This window comes from Sorex fumeus, unplaced genomic scaffold (assembly GCF_029834395.1).
Source record: "Sorex fumeus unplaced genomic scaffold, SorFum_2.1 ptg000125l, whole genome shotgun sequence".
NCBI lineage: Eukaryota > Metazoa > Chordata > Mammalia > Eulipotyphla > Soricidae > Sorex > Sorex fumeus.
The window spans coordinates 973763-988033 of record NW_026606182.1 but is presented as its reverse complement, the minus strand read 5'-3'; the positions used below and the strand labels follow the sequence as shown (position 1 = coordinate 988033).

At 44.2% G+C, this 14271-nt stretch overlaps 1 protein-coding gene across 1 annotated transcript in view; it reads left to right on the top strand.

Annotated features, from left to right (window-relative positions):
- LOC130044810 (apolipoprotein L3-like) overlaps window positions 1-13612 on the top strand; it is a 28482-nt gene extending 14870 nt beyond the window's left edge. Inside the window, exons 2-3 of the mRNA XM_056137460.1 lie at window positions 9304-9424; window positions 12796-13612. Coding sequence (XP_055993435.1) covers window positions 9304-9424; window positions 12796-13612 — 938 coding nt within the window. The remainder of the gene's footprint in view (window positions 1-9303; window positions 9425-12795) is intronic.
- The last annotated feature ends 659 nt before the right edge of the window (window positions 13613-14271 follow it).

The window sequence follows — 14271 nt, the reverse complement described above, 5'->3', positions numbered from 1 at the left end:
TCTTTTGACATCCCGTGGAATCCAGTCAGTAACAGCTCTAGTCCAGCGGTCGTCTTTAAATCTCATTACGTGACGAGCCCATCTGATTTTTGACACCTTGGCAAATGAGACAGCGTCCCTGATTCTTGATCGTCGACGGATGTCAGAACTCCGGATTCTTTCTCTCATTTGAGTGAAACGTGATATTCCAAGCATAGCTCTTTCTATTCTTCTTTGGGAGACCTGAATAGCATTCTCATCCTGTTTGCGTAGGGCCCAGGTCTCTGAGGCATATGTTAATGCAGGAAGAACAGTGGAATCAAAGAGATGTGCCTGGAGCCGGAGGTTCTTCGTCCTCTTAGCTATTTCTTTGACATTCTTGAAGGCGTTCCAAGCCGCTCTCTTCCTCCTGCACAGCTCGGGTGCCAGGTCATTTGTCATGTTGACTTCTCGACCTAAGTACACATAGCTGTTGCATTCGGAGATGGTCGTTCTGTTGAGAGCGAAAGGGGCATCAGGAACGAGGCTGTTTCTCATAAACATTGTCTTCGTAAGATTCAGCTATAGTCCTACTTTTCCACACTCACGGTCAAAGTCAGCCAGCATTTGTGCCGTTTGGCTGATGTTTGGTGTTATTAAAACAATGTCATCAGCAAAGCGGAGGTGGTGTAATTGCCGACCATCTATCTTCACTCCCATTCCAGTCGTCGCATGATGTTCTCGAGGGTGGCACTGAAGAGTTTCGGTGAAATGGTATCACCCTGCCGCACCCCTCTCTTGACATCAACAATCACTTCTTTGTAGAATGGTGAGATCCTGGTAGTGAATCCGCAATACAGCTCACGGAGGATCCTGATGTATTGGGCTTGAATGCCCTGATTGGCTAGGGCTTCAATGACCGCTTCTGTCTCAACAGAATCAAATGCCTTCTTTAAATCAATGAACGTTAAACAGAGCAGCATCTTGAACTCCTGAGAAACCTCAATGAGTTTGGTTGTTGTGTGGATATGGTCGATGGTGCTGAATCCTTTGCGGAACCCGGCTTGCTCAGATGGTTGTCCTTCATCTAGTGTTCTGCCAATCCTATTTAGGATGACTCGAGTGAACAACTTGTAGATGACAGACAATAGGCAGATCAGGCGATAGTTGCCAATGTCATGGATGTCTCCCTTCTTGAACAGTAGTACAGTCCTGCTGGTTTTCCATTGGGACGGAACCTTGCATTCAGACAGGTAGCGAGTGAAGAGCCGAGCCAGTGTTTTGATGAGTACTGACGGCAGGTTCTTCAGGTGTTCAGGTCTGACCTTGTCTGGGCCGGGTGCTGTTTGTTTCTTTACCAACGAAATGGCGTGTTGGATTTCGGAAGGGAGAATGTTGGGAACGACATATCCATCCTGTGGAATTTGGTATGTCAGCAAGTGGACATGGCTATCAAAGAGATTTGAGTAGAAGTCATGGATAATCTTCTCCATTGCCGTTCTGGAGGATGTGATGGATCCATCAGGACGTCGGAGGGCAGTCATCTTGGTCTTGTAATTGACGAAGGAGAGGCGGGCGAAACGAATACTTTTCCCAGCTTCTGCCACATCTACCAGTACTTCTTCTCTTCTCTCTTTGAGGTCTTTCTTGATTGCATCTCTGCACTGCTTTGCAAGCTCGGACATTAGCTTGCAGTTGCCTGAGGCATGCGCCAAACCACGCTGGCGAATTAGCTCAAGAGTTTTCGAAGACAGGCTTTTTTTGTGGCTATCTCTCTCTTGGCATTCCTCGAACATTCATGGAGGTGCTGAACCAGTAGATCGTATTCCTCGTCAATGTTGTCAACAATGGCATCTTCTCATGTTGCCGCAATAGTGCTAAAGAGTTCCCAGTTGGTGGTCGTTCTGGGAGTTCTCTTTTTGAACTTCGCAGCCCTTTCTCCCTGCTCTGTGAAGTAGAATTTTGCACGAAGGAGACGGTGGTCCGATCCCGTTCGAAATTTTGGGACAACAGCGACATCAGTCAGGCAAAACCGTCGATTGAATATGATGTGGTCTATTTCATTGTGGAATCGTCCACCAGGAGACTCCCATGTCCAACGTTTAGATTCTGCCTTCTGGAACTGTGAGTTACCATGGATGGTCTTGATCGACATGATGAACTCAGACAGTCTCTCACCCTGTTCATTCCATTCTAGGCCATGGGTCCCGATGTGAAGTTCTTCAGCTGATCTTCTCGGTCCTATCTTGGCATTAAAATCACCCACGATGATCTTGTAGAAGGCGTGTAGAAGGCCTCTTTAAATATTTGAAAGAATTCACTAGTGAATCCATCTGGGCCAGGACTTTTGTGCTTGGGGAGACTTTTGATTACCATTTCAATTTCCTTGATGATGATAGGTCTGTTCAGGTATTCCAGGTCTACTTGGTTCATTCTTGGGAGGTTATAGGAATCAAGGAATTTATCCATTTCCTCGAGGTTTTCTTGTCTTGTGGCATAAAGATGCTCAAAGTAATCCCTGAGGATCCTTTGAATTTCTGTAGTTTCTGTTGTGATGTCCCCTTTTTCATTTCTGATTCGGCTCATTAGGGTTTTTCTCTCTCCCTTTTTTGTGAGTCTTGCTAGAGGTTTATCAATCTTGTTTATTTTCTCAAAGAACCAGATCTTGATTTCATTGATCTTTTGGATTGTTTTTTGGGTTTCTATCTCATTAATTTCTGCTCTGAGTTTTATTATTTCCTTCCTCTTATTCGGATTGGGCTCCTTTTGCTGGTCATTCTCCAAGCTCTTAAGCTATGAGGTTAGGTTACTTATGTGGACTCATTCTTCCTTCCTGAGAAATGCTTGTAGAACTATAAATTCCTCTTAATACAGCTTCTGTCGTATTCCATAAGTTTCAGTAACTCGTGTCCTCATTTTCGTTTGTTTCCAGGAATCTTTTAATTTCCTCTTTGATTTCCTGTCAAAGCCACTCGTTGTTCAATAGAGAGCTGTTTGATTCCCAGGTGCTTGATTTGATTTTCTTTGTGTGTATGTGTGATTTACTTCTATTTACAGCACATCATGGTCTGAGAAATTCGTTGATATAATCTCTATCTTCTTAATTTTATGGAGATATGTGTTGTCGTTCAGTATGTGGTCTATCTTGGAGAATGTCCCATGCACACTTGAGAAGAATGTGTATTTTTTGAGGATGAAGTGTCCTGTATATATCTAATAAGACCCTTTCTTCCATTTCTTCCCTCAGATAAACTTTTCCTTGCTAAGCTTGAGTGTGGTTGATCTATTAAGAGGTGATAAAGCGATGTTGAAATCTCCTACTAGTGTTGTGTTGCTATCAATGTCTTTCTTCAAGTCTATGAGTAGTTGTTTTAAGTACTTTGCTGGTCCCTCATTAGGTGCACATAGATTTTAGTACTGTAAGTTCTTCCTGCTGTCAGATCCCTTGTTCAATAAGAAATGACCTTCATTGTCTCTTATGACCTTCTTCAGTTAGAAATCAATGTGGTCTGATACCAGAATGGACACTCCCGCTTTTTTATGGGAGTTGTTTGCCTGTAGGATTGTTTTCCAGCCTTTAACTTTGAGCCTGTGTTTGCTCTGATTGTTGAGATGTGCTTCTTGCAGGCATCGGAATGTTGGGTTCAATTTTCTGATCCATCCTACCACTGTGTCTTTTAATTGGTGCTTTTAACCCATTGACGTTGAGAGAGATTATTGTTATGGGTTTTTGTCCCATCTGTTTGCAGAGTTTGGTATGTTTGAGGGGCTTGTCTTGTCTTGTAGCCCGTTTGGTTGTTCTTGTAACCATAGTTTTGAGTCTATGAAGTTCTGAGCTAATTTTTGTCTGTGAAACAGTATGTTGTTCCTTCTGTTATGAATGAGAGTCTAGGTGGGTAAAGTATTTTTGGTGAGGCATTTATTTCGTTGAGTTTTTTCACTATATCCCACCAGTGTTTTCAGATCATGAGGGTTTCTTCAGATAAGTCAGCTGTGAATCTTAAGGATGCTCCTTTTTAAAAAAATTTTTATTAGTGAAACACCATAAAGTACAGTTGTAGACTTACAAATTGTTGTGCTTGGGTTTCAATTATACAATGATCAAATACCCATCCCCCACCAGTACCCATTTCCCACCACCACGGATCCCAGTATCCCTCCCACCCATCACCTCTGGATAGATCAAAAAGAACAAAACTCAGCAAGGGATCATTGGATTTGAAAGAATAAATAGAAGAGAAAGGGCTTATAGACCTATACAGGGCTTTACACACCAAAAAGAAAGAATACACATTCTTCTCCAGTGCGCACAGAACATTTTCCAAAATAGACCATGTGGTAGGCCACAAAACACAACTCAACAGAATCAGGAAGATAGAAATAGTATCAACCATCTTTTCAGACCACGATGCACTGAGGATAGAAGTGAATCACACACAGACACGGAGAACCAAATCAAACACCTGGAAATTAAACAACTCATTGTTGAACAACGAGTGGGTCAGGGAGGAAGTCAAGGACGAAATCAAAAGATACCTGGAAACAAATGAGAATAAAGACACGAGCTACCAGGATGCTCCTTTATAGGCAATTTCCTTCTTTGATCTTGCTGCTTTCAGAATTTTATCTGTTGAAGGTTTTTGTCATTTTGATCAGGATGTGTCTTGGAGTCTTTTGATTTGGATTTCTTCTAGCTGGTACCGTTCAGGCCTCCTGAATGTGGCTGCATGTGTTCTTCACTTCTGGGACTGTTATAGCAATGATGTCTTTGATGGTTTCTTCTTCAACAGGGTTTTCTTCCTGTCCCTCTGGGACTCCAATAATTCTTATGTTATTCCTCTTGGTTTCATCCCGATCTTCTCTTGAAATGTGTTGGCGGATTGCGAGTCTCTTTGTTTTCTGGAGAGTCTCTGAACTTCATCTTTGAGCTCACTGATTCTGTCCTCAGCAGCTGTTACTCTGCTGCTGAGGTCCTCCACTGAGTTTTTCAATTTGCCTACAAGGTTTTTCAGATCTGACATTTCTGTTTGTAATTTTGTTTGCATTTTCCATATTTCTACTTTCAAATCCTCTTGTATTTTATTGGCGGTGCGTTCCATTGCTTCTCTTAGGTCCTTATGCATCCTCAGTAGCCCCCTTCTAGATTCCTTGTCTGAGAGGTTGTCTAGCACTTCATTACTGTTGGGGTCTTCTGGGCTAGTCTCTTTACTAACTAAGCTTGGTGAGCGTCTTCGTTGCTTTACCATTGTGGCCTGTGTGGTTTAGACCTTCATGCTCACTGTTAGTATTGTCTTTTTGGTGAAGTATTAACTGAGTTGGAGCTAATGATTTATTGGCCTACTGTGTTTCTGATGTTTAAAGCTGCCCTAGTGAAAGTTCCACCTAAGAGGATAACTTATGGTTCATATGGGATATGGAGGGGAGAATAACTCGCGGCCGAATTAGTGGCCGCATCATCCAGAAGGAGCCCTGGAATCTTGGCAGATACCTGGAGGGGAGGAAGAAAGACGTTCCCTGGAATATTAGTGCTATGGGTGCACGCAGTCCATCTCAGTTCCCGTTCCTCACAGTTCTAGGTTAAAAACCAGCTGGGCAAGGGTCTGCTCAGTCCTGTAGCTCCAGGAAGGAGCCCTGGATAACGGGCAACACCTGGATGGAAGGAGGAAAGACGTTTCCCGGAACATTGCTGCTATTGGTGCCTCCTTTGCTATGTTGTGGGGTTCATCAGAAGATTTCATAAAGGGTTGAGGAGTCAGTATTTTAGTATTTGTAATCCTTCTGGACTTAAACCTGGACTCATTTTCAATTGACTCTGTATAGCCCAGTTACTCATGTTGAACCCCACACTTTGTTCTTTCCCCAAGGGTGAAGCCACACCTCTCTGCTGGATACAGAGTGCTGAGTGTGAGATCCTGCATAATAATGAGTTCAGGTATTCAGTATCCTATTCTCTGACTGGAACCTCCCTGAAACCCCACACAATGAAAGGTGTTGAGATATGCTCCTGAGGAATCAAGAATTGAAAGAGTTCTGAACGGCACATAAACTCTGGAGGGGGGGAAGGACTCTCCCAATTTGACCTGTGAGGATATCTCCACCTGGTATTTCCTCAGGAGCCATAGCTGAGGTGTTCACTCTGAGCTTGCCCTATTCCTACTGCTAAATGGCTCACAAGTGAAGCCAGGACAGCTACTGAATACTTGGAAAGAGAAGAGGGAGAAGAAATAGTGTTTCTATACTGAGTGAGGTGAGGCAGGGAGAGAAGTGGCTTGAGCAGCAACTCTGAAGTGGTCTCTTTACCCTTTCATGCCTTTTGCCCCAAGTATTCCCCTACAAGACCATTCTAGCCAGGCTACATTGACATTACTTAAGTCCATCTCATGCTTTCAAAATTCCTGAAATTGTCTGCCTTAAACACGCTAGACCACATAGTTGATAGACATGGAGGTAGTTATGGCCAAGCCTAGAGTAGGAGCCCATCTTGTCTTTGAAATATTGGAACTGTGTGACTTGCACCATGTTATCCACGCCCATTCATACAATGAAAAAAAAATTCCTGTGTTAAACAGAGAATCACTGTGTATTCCTACCTGGTGCCTCCACAGAAGCAGCACCTAAATGCTGATGCTTTCCCTTCTTGTTTCCATTAGAATCTGTCACCTCAACCCATATCCCCTCATAGCTGTGTTCAAGCACCTGCCCTGGATAGCCTATCATAAACTCCTGCTTAGATATGATGACCACTGGGGCGGACCATCTCTTCTTTGCAATATTGGAACTGCATGACATGGACCACAATACCTGAACCCTCATACAACAAAAAAAATTTTTTTCTCTGCTAAAGAGAGAATCACTGTGTATTCCTACCATGTGATTCACCACATGGCAGCACCTACTTGCTAATCCTTTCCCTTCTTGTTTCAGTAGAATCTCTCTCCCTCATTCCATATCCCCTCATAGATGTGTTAGAGCACCTGCCCTGAATAGCCTATCACAAACTCCTGCTGACCACATATGATGGCCTCTGGGAGGGACCATTCATGGCAAGAACTCTAGAAGAGATTTTACATGAAAAAATACATAGACACGAGGCCTTGAGTTCCCTTCATCCTTGCTCTGGTATTCTATTTTTTTTAGTGAAGCAGAGAAACCATAAAAATATGAATCCACCCTGCCACCAAAAGTTATTTTATTTGCTGAAGCATTCTCTCTCACATATTGTCTTTTTCCCTTTCACTCTACATAAAATCCAATAAAATCCAATCCACCAGAAACTCCCAGGAGGCAGATGGTGTGGATCCTGTGCTATTGCAGATGAGGGAGGGAGGATGGATCAGAAACAAGAGGCAGTGCAGCCCTAGATCCCAGCAGGAGTCTAGAGTTGAAGGTTCTAGGACACAACCTCCTCCAGAAATAGAAGGATCTCTTGTTCAGTAGATAGGCCTGGTGGGGTGGGGAGAAATACTGGGGAGCTGTGTCCCATGAGACACCAGGAAGAGGTGGTGAGGGCTGATCCCAAGGTTCAGACCTGAAGATCCAGCCCCACCCACCTGAACACTCCTCTTCCACTGCCAATATTAGAGGGTGTAGGATGAACAAAATGATACTTTTTTGCCTGGATCACAATCACGATCACGACCATCCTGTTGTTCACCGATTGCCTCGAGCAGGCCCCAGTAACGTCTCCTTCATCCTAGCCCTGAGATTTTTTTTTTAAAGTGCCATATTCAAGGCTCTTTCAGGGTTAGGAGAATGATAACCATCATTGTTACTGGTATTTGGCATATTGGGTATACCACAGGGAGTTTGCCAGACTCTGCCGTGTGGGCAGGTTACATTCGGTAGCCTGCCAGTTTGTCCAAAGTAGGTATGAGATGATAAACTGTCACGCGGCTGCAAATGCGGCCGCACACTTCCAGAAGCTGAGTGTGATAATCTCTGGATCCTGGCCGTTGTTGGGGTTACACGGCAGTTGGTGGGTGTAACTATTTAGCCACTGGCAGGTCCAGTCCCAAACCGTGCAGGCTTGGAGATCTCAGCCCCAGGTTCCACACACCTGGGTTCCTCTGCCAGTTCTTTTATGCATGAGGCTCATCCAAGTGTGTGGAGAGTGGTCCCAGCATGGCCTTGGCTGGGGCCCAGAGGTCTTCAGCTGTTGGGCCCTGGTGGAGACAGTCAGGCACAGGGTAGGAGACTCTGCCTTATTCTCTCCTGGGAGCTGAGTGTGATAATCTCTGGATCCTGGCCGTTGTTGGGGTTACACGGCAGTTGGTGGGTGTAACTGTCTAGCTACTGTCAGGTCCAGTCTCAAACCGTGCAGGCTTGGAGATCTCAGCCCCAGGATGTGTAGTTTTATTCGTGGTGATTAGGTGGCACCATTAGTTTTTAATATAATCGCACCACTAAGACTCCATGCATACGCTATAGAGTTTAAGTGAGGGTTTGGAGGAATTTTTAAAACATAAGGAGGGCTTCAATGTAATATCACAGACATGCCTAAAATTTGGCTCAGATTTAAGTCCTGAGCTTTCTTCTTGCTGGCGGTGAGATCACTCATCCTGTGAAATAAGAGTACCTGCTTACCTATATGGAGCAGAAAACACACCTACATTGTTTCAGCATGTCCTCTCTCTCTCTCTCATTTTCACACACAAATACACCCCCTATCACACCCCCATACACACACACACACACACACACACATGCTTGTACCAGTCCCCATTTACCACATACATTCCATAGACTGGAAACAGCCCTCTGTGCCCTTGAACATGGGGGCATTTGTGTCCAGGGTGCTGCCCCACCTTCTGCACCAAAGTTCCTACAGGTTCCATCTAAAGCATAATATTCTGTCAAGATTATTCCTAAACACACAGAGAGGCAGAGGTGACTTCATGAATTCTGGTGACTAGAAATAGAATATTGAGGTGCCGGCAGGGTTGGATTCTGGGGAGACCTCTTTTCTTAGTGAGCTGGCTACCACCTTTCCACTCTGTCATCCAATGGCCTGTTCTCTGTGGAGAGAGTGTGTGAGATAGTCAGAGTCCCCTTCATTCCTTAGAAGAGCTCCAGTGTTAAAGATCTATGATCTGAATCTTATGACTCATTTAACACTTCTTAACACTCTAACTCACCTTCAAATATGGGGGCCAAGGCCTAACAGGTAAAAGGGGGCGACACAACTAATTCCATGAACCAGGTGATACCATCCACAGTGTCTCAGGAGAGAAGCAGTGATTGTGCTTCTCTCAGTGCTCTGAGAGAAACATGTGGAAGCATCATGGACTCAATACCAGGGAAGCTGCTCCCCAGTGCTCTCACCTCTTTCCTTCTTCTTTCATCTAGAGAGCATTACTGAGGAGACCATCTACTCTCTCCTGAATGGAGTGAGTAAGAAGGAACTTCATCTTCTGTTGAGTAGAGATGAAGAGTGGGAGCAATTTGTGGCCGAAGCTGAGTTAACCAGGTAATTAAGAGGAAGTAAGGGCTCAATAGGATATCACTCCTTCTATCACTCTGGGCTACTTTCTTTCTTACTAGTCTGCCTCCATGGGAAGGGGTGTGCTCACTCCCAATATCTGATGGCTATGTCGTCCAAATGGCAGTGACAATCTGAGTTGAGAGGAATGCGTGGAAAGGGGTTATGTAAGCATGCACAAGGGATTTGCTTCAGTGTCATATCTCGGTTCACTCTCCTTAAAGAAAATAAGGGAATACGTATAGTACTTAGCATAGTACTGACACACAATGATACTCAACTAATCACCATCTGGAAGCCATACCGGGAAGAAACAGAGCTGAGAGTCCTTTTCATAGAGATGAAAGTAAACACTTCCTTTAGGGAGAAGGAAGAACATTTTGGCAAACCTGGGCACTCTGTGTAGGTTCTTTCTCTCCAATTAAGGGGATAATTCAATTGCTACATGGACCTTCCTTTCAGTTCATGGGACAAAGGTCATAAGATGTTTGTACATAGTGGGCTAGATCCTGACTCTATCTGCACCCAGCATGAGGGCTCTAAATCTGTGCTCGGCATTCCCAGATTCCTTACATGTCCAGTGATAGTAGCAATAATTCTACCTTGATTAGAATTAAACTGTGGGATTGAGTGGATAACAACCACTATCATCCTCCCCAGAATTCTTCCCTTCCCAACTGTCATCTTGATGTTCCTAAGACGACGTTTTTTTATCCTCAGGAAATGTCATTGTCCTGCATTCAATGTCACCTCACATTCAAATATTTATAACCATATCTAACCCTATGGGAGAGAAACCGATTCCGACTCTTGTTAGGAACATCAAGATGACAGTATGTCATCTGGATGCCCTTAGTCTGGGATAAATGACAGGGTTTGGAGGATCAATTCCTCTTCAGCTATCTGGATATGACATTTTACATAGCCATTCAGGACACTCTTCTATTCTACATAGGATGCTCCTGACCTATGGCTGGGGTCAGTGTTGTAACTGACCACTAATAATTTCACAGTCACTTGCAAAGTAGTTGCTTGTGTGTGTGTGTGTGTGTGTGTGTGTGTGTGTGTGATTGAAAGGTGCTGATGAGACTCCCAAGTCCAATTAAAGAGGAAAGTTTCTCTAGAAACAAGCAAATTGCAGCTTTATCTAGCATTATCTTTTCATAACAAGAGATGACTCTCAACTTCGTCTCTGAGATATTTTTGAGGTTCCATAACGTTGCACGTGACCTGGTAGTCACATACTAGCAGCTCTTGCTGCAAAGGTACAGATTAGACTGGTGACATCTGAGAGGCCAGTGAGAAAGAGGTCACTGAGGGTCACTATGTAGCCTAGGGGAACCAAGATTAGAAGCAGATGCCTGCTTGCGAGACAACTGAATCAGTAACTATATTTTTGTCTAAAATCTTGAAGTATCGTGTTTATATTATCAGGCTTGTATATGTAAGGGGTAAATACAGTTAAAGTTTCCTCCTGTTGTTAATGAGATTTTTCTCAATTCAAGAATTAGCAACACCTGGGCTGGAGCAATAGCACAGAGGGTAGGGCTTTTGCCTCACATACAGTCAACCCGGGTTCGATTCCCAGCATCCCATATGGTCGTCTGAGCACTGCCATGGGGTAATTCCTGAGTGCAGAGCCAGGAGTAACCCCTGTGCATCACCAGGTGTGACCCAAAAAAGAAAAAAAATTAGCTACACTGCCCAATGTGAAGCCATATCCACTAAACAACTTTATGTTTGACGCCACCAACAAATTTGGGGTAGGGTCTTCCAAAACTCAATCAAGATGGAAAATTCACTAGGTTGTCTCACAGAGTTAACAAGACTGATGGGATTACAGTTGCAGCTTATTAGAGAGAGATGATGGCAGTTAATAGACGCGAGGGGAAATGCAAAGTCTGGGAAGGTCTCAAACTTGATGTTGTTTATCCTCAGGAAATGTCATTGTCCTGCATTCAATGTCACCTCACATTCAAATATTGATAATCATATCTAACCCTATGGGAGAGAAACCAATTCCGACTCTTGTTAGGAACATCAAGATGACAATATTCATGAGCACTTTTGTAGATATTTGAATCCCTGCTAGAAAGGATATGGGGGGAAATACATCAAATACACGTAAGCTGGAGCGATAGCATAGCGGATAGGGAGTTTGCCTTGCACGTGGTCGACCCAGATTCAATTTCTCCATCCCTCTTGTAGCCCGGCAAGCTACCAAGAGTATCCCACCCGCATGGCAGAGCCTAGCAAGCTCCCTGTGGCATATTCGATATGCCAAAAACAGTAACAACAAGTCTCACAATGGATACGTTACTGGTGCCCACTTGAGCAAATCGATGAACAGTGGGACAACAGGGATACAGTACTAAACAGGTGGGAATGCACAGAGAAGGAGAGTGATGTGGGTGTGCAGAATTCCCAAAGAGACACCAAGAATGGGGGAATTATTGAAAAACTGATCTAAGAGAACTTTGGTTAAAGACAAGCCAAGAACGAATACGTAAAAAATGAGGGTAGTTTAATATCATATCTCATCTTGGAACAAGTAGGGGGGATTCTGTTGTTAATCCAACTCACTAGGTTCTTTTTAGGCAGGGTTTTACTTATTGGCAAGGAGGACCTGGAAAGCCAGGGTCAAGTTTCAGTCCAGAAGAGAGCTTCACATAGCCTGACTAAGCCTTGCTCAAGAACATAATCATTTTTTACCCAGTCACTGCGTAAAATTAAATTCAGGTCACACACATACTGCCCACATTTTGACCTGTAGCTTTCAGACACTTCCCCAGGTCAGGGCTGATACGACATGGCCCAGGCCCCATCATAATATCACATTGTTAGACCATCTACTGGCCCGATATCCATATAACTGAGGATCCTTCTATCAAATAGGACAGTCAAGGTGCCAGGAAATCATTTCCCAGAGGCTATGGCAAAGTTCAGACATGACTGAGCAACTTTACTCTCATTCCACACTAAATGCTCTGAACCGAGGTGCTCCCACCTCCAACCCCCTTCTTATTTTAGAGGGTTGCTACAAACACCTGCTGTGCTGAAGGTGTTAACTTGTCCTTGAGGGCATTGATTGTTTAATAGAGACCTATGATTTAAGAGCATCTTAAGTGATGTTCGCGTATTTATACCCTGAAGAATAAGTACTGGGAATCATCTACAATGTATAACACATATTTAATTTTAAGGAAAAAAATTATTTCTCCTTTCATTTGAGTGATAGTGAAAACGCTGAGGATTATCCAGGATACACATTGTCCAGCCCACTTGTGGATCATCTAATTGTCTAATAAACTACCCTCATTTTTTACATATTTGTTCAATATCTGTCTTCTTTGTTATAGAGATGAGGCAAAGGAAGTTCATGAAGGTCTAAAGAAACATGGAAAGCTCTCGGTCATGGAAGTCAAAGAGATGCACCAACAAGAGAAGGAGTTTAAGAAGAAGTTTTTGAAGTTATATCCTCAGGTGAAAAGAGATGCTGAGGAGCACATAAAACATCTCTATGCCCTTGCAGAAGAGGCTGACAAGGTCCACAAGAACTGTACCATTGCTAATGTGGTGGCAGACTCCACTGGCATTGTATCCGGCATCTTGTGTATTGCAGGCATAGGTCTTGTCCCATTTACAGGAGGGCTCAGTTTAGCATTGTCGGGAACTGGTTTGGTGATAGGGTCAGTGGCTACTGTCACAGCTATGACCACCAGCATTGTGGAGCACCGTTACATGTCATCCATAGAAGCTGAGGTCAAGAAATTGGAATCAACTGGAGACAATTTACATCTCCTCTGGGAAATTTTAGGTGATAGCAAAGAAAGAATCTCTTCTTTAGTAAATAGCTTTAGGGTTCTGAGAAACATAGCAAAGCATGTTCGTGCCACTAGGTTGGCCAGACACAACCCCAGAGCAGCAGCCCAGAATCCTGGTCTGCTCGGCATAATGTTTGAAGGCGCCGCTGGGATAATGAGCAAGGGAGCCCGTATCATTGGTGGGGTCGCCACAGGTTTAGCAATTCTGGTGGATGTATACAGTCTAGTGCAAGACTCAAAGGATTTACATGAGGGAGGGAAATCACAATCTGGTGAGATGCTGAGGCAGCGGGCTCAGGATCTGGAAAATACGTTGGTGGGACTCCAACAGTTCTATGAGAAGCTGCAGTAGGGTCGGATTCCCTCAGAGGAGTGCAGGGAGCGGGTGGTGGGTGGAAGTAAAGGATGGGATACAATCCTACCTTTGGCCTCAGGAAGACTTATTTCAGTTAGTCTGTAATTCTTAACAAAAATGATGGTGGCAGTGCTAGTGGTGGTGATGAGATGACAGCTGAATGGTAGAATTTTTGTCAAATCACTATTGTTTGGGGATGTCCAGAAAGTGCAAAAAATTACAGCAAAATTCTTTTGTGGGAACAGTATTTTTTCTGAGAAAAGAGGAAGAAGAAACCAGAAGACAACACAAGTTGACTTCTCCCAGAAGGGAGCATAACATGAGGCCTCCATAGCCATTCCACCAGACTCCATACCAGGCTGTTTCACTTGGGGCGCCCCAGAGGGTGGTGGGTGAGAGCCCTCCCTGAGCCAAGGGACCCAGCCCTGGCAGCCTAACACCTCCACAACCCAACCACGCTCAAGGCAGCTCCACACATGCTCAGGCCGAGCCTCATGCATGAGTGAAGTCCCATGGAACCCAGGTAATGCAAAACTTTGTGACCTTGGACTCTAGAATCAACAGGACCTAGGAGCGAAGATCCCCTGCTCGTTTCCCCCAGTCTCCGGCGACCCAGGGGTCACATCCATAAGCCACCTCCTGCCAGTGCCAGATAA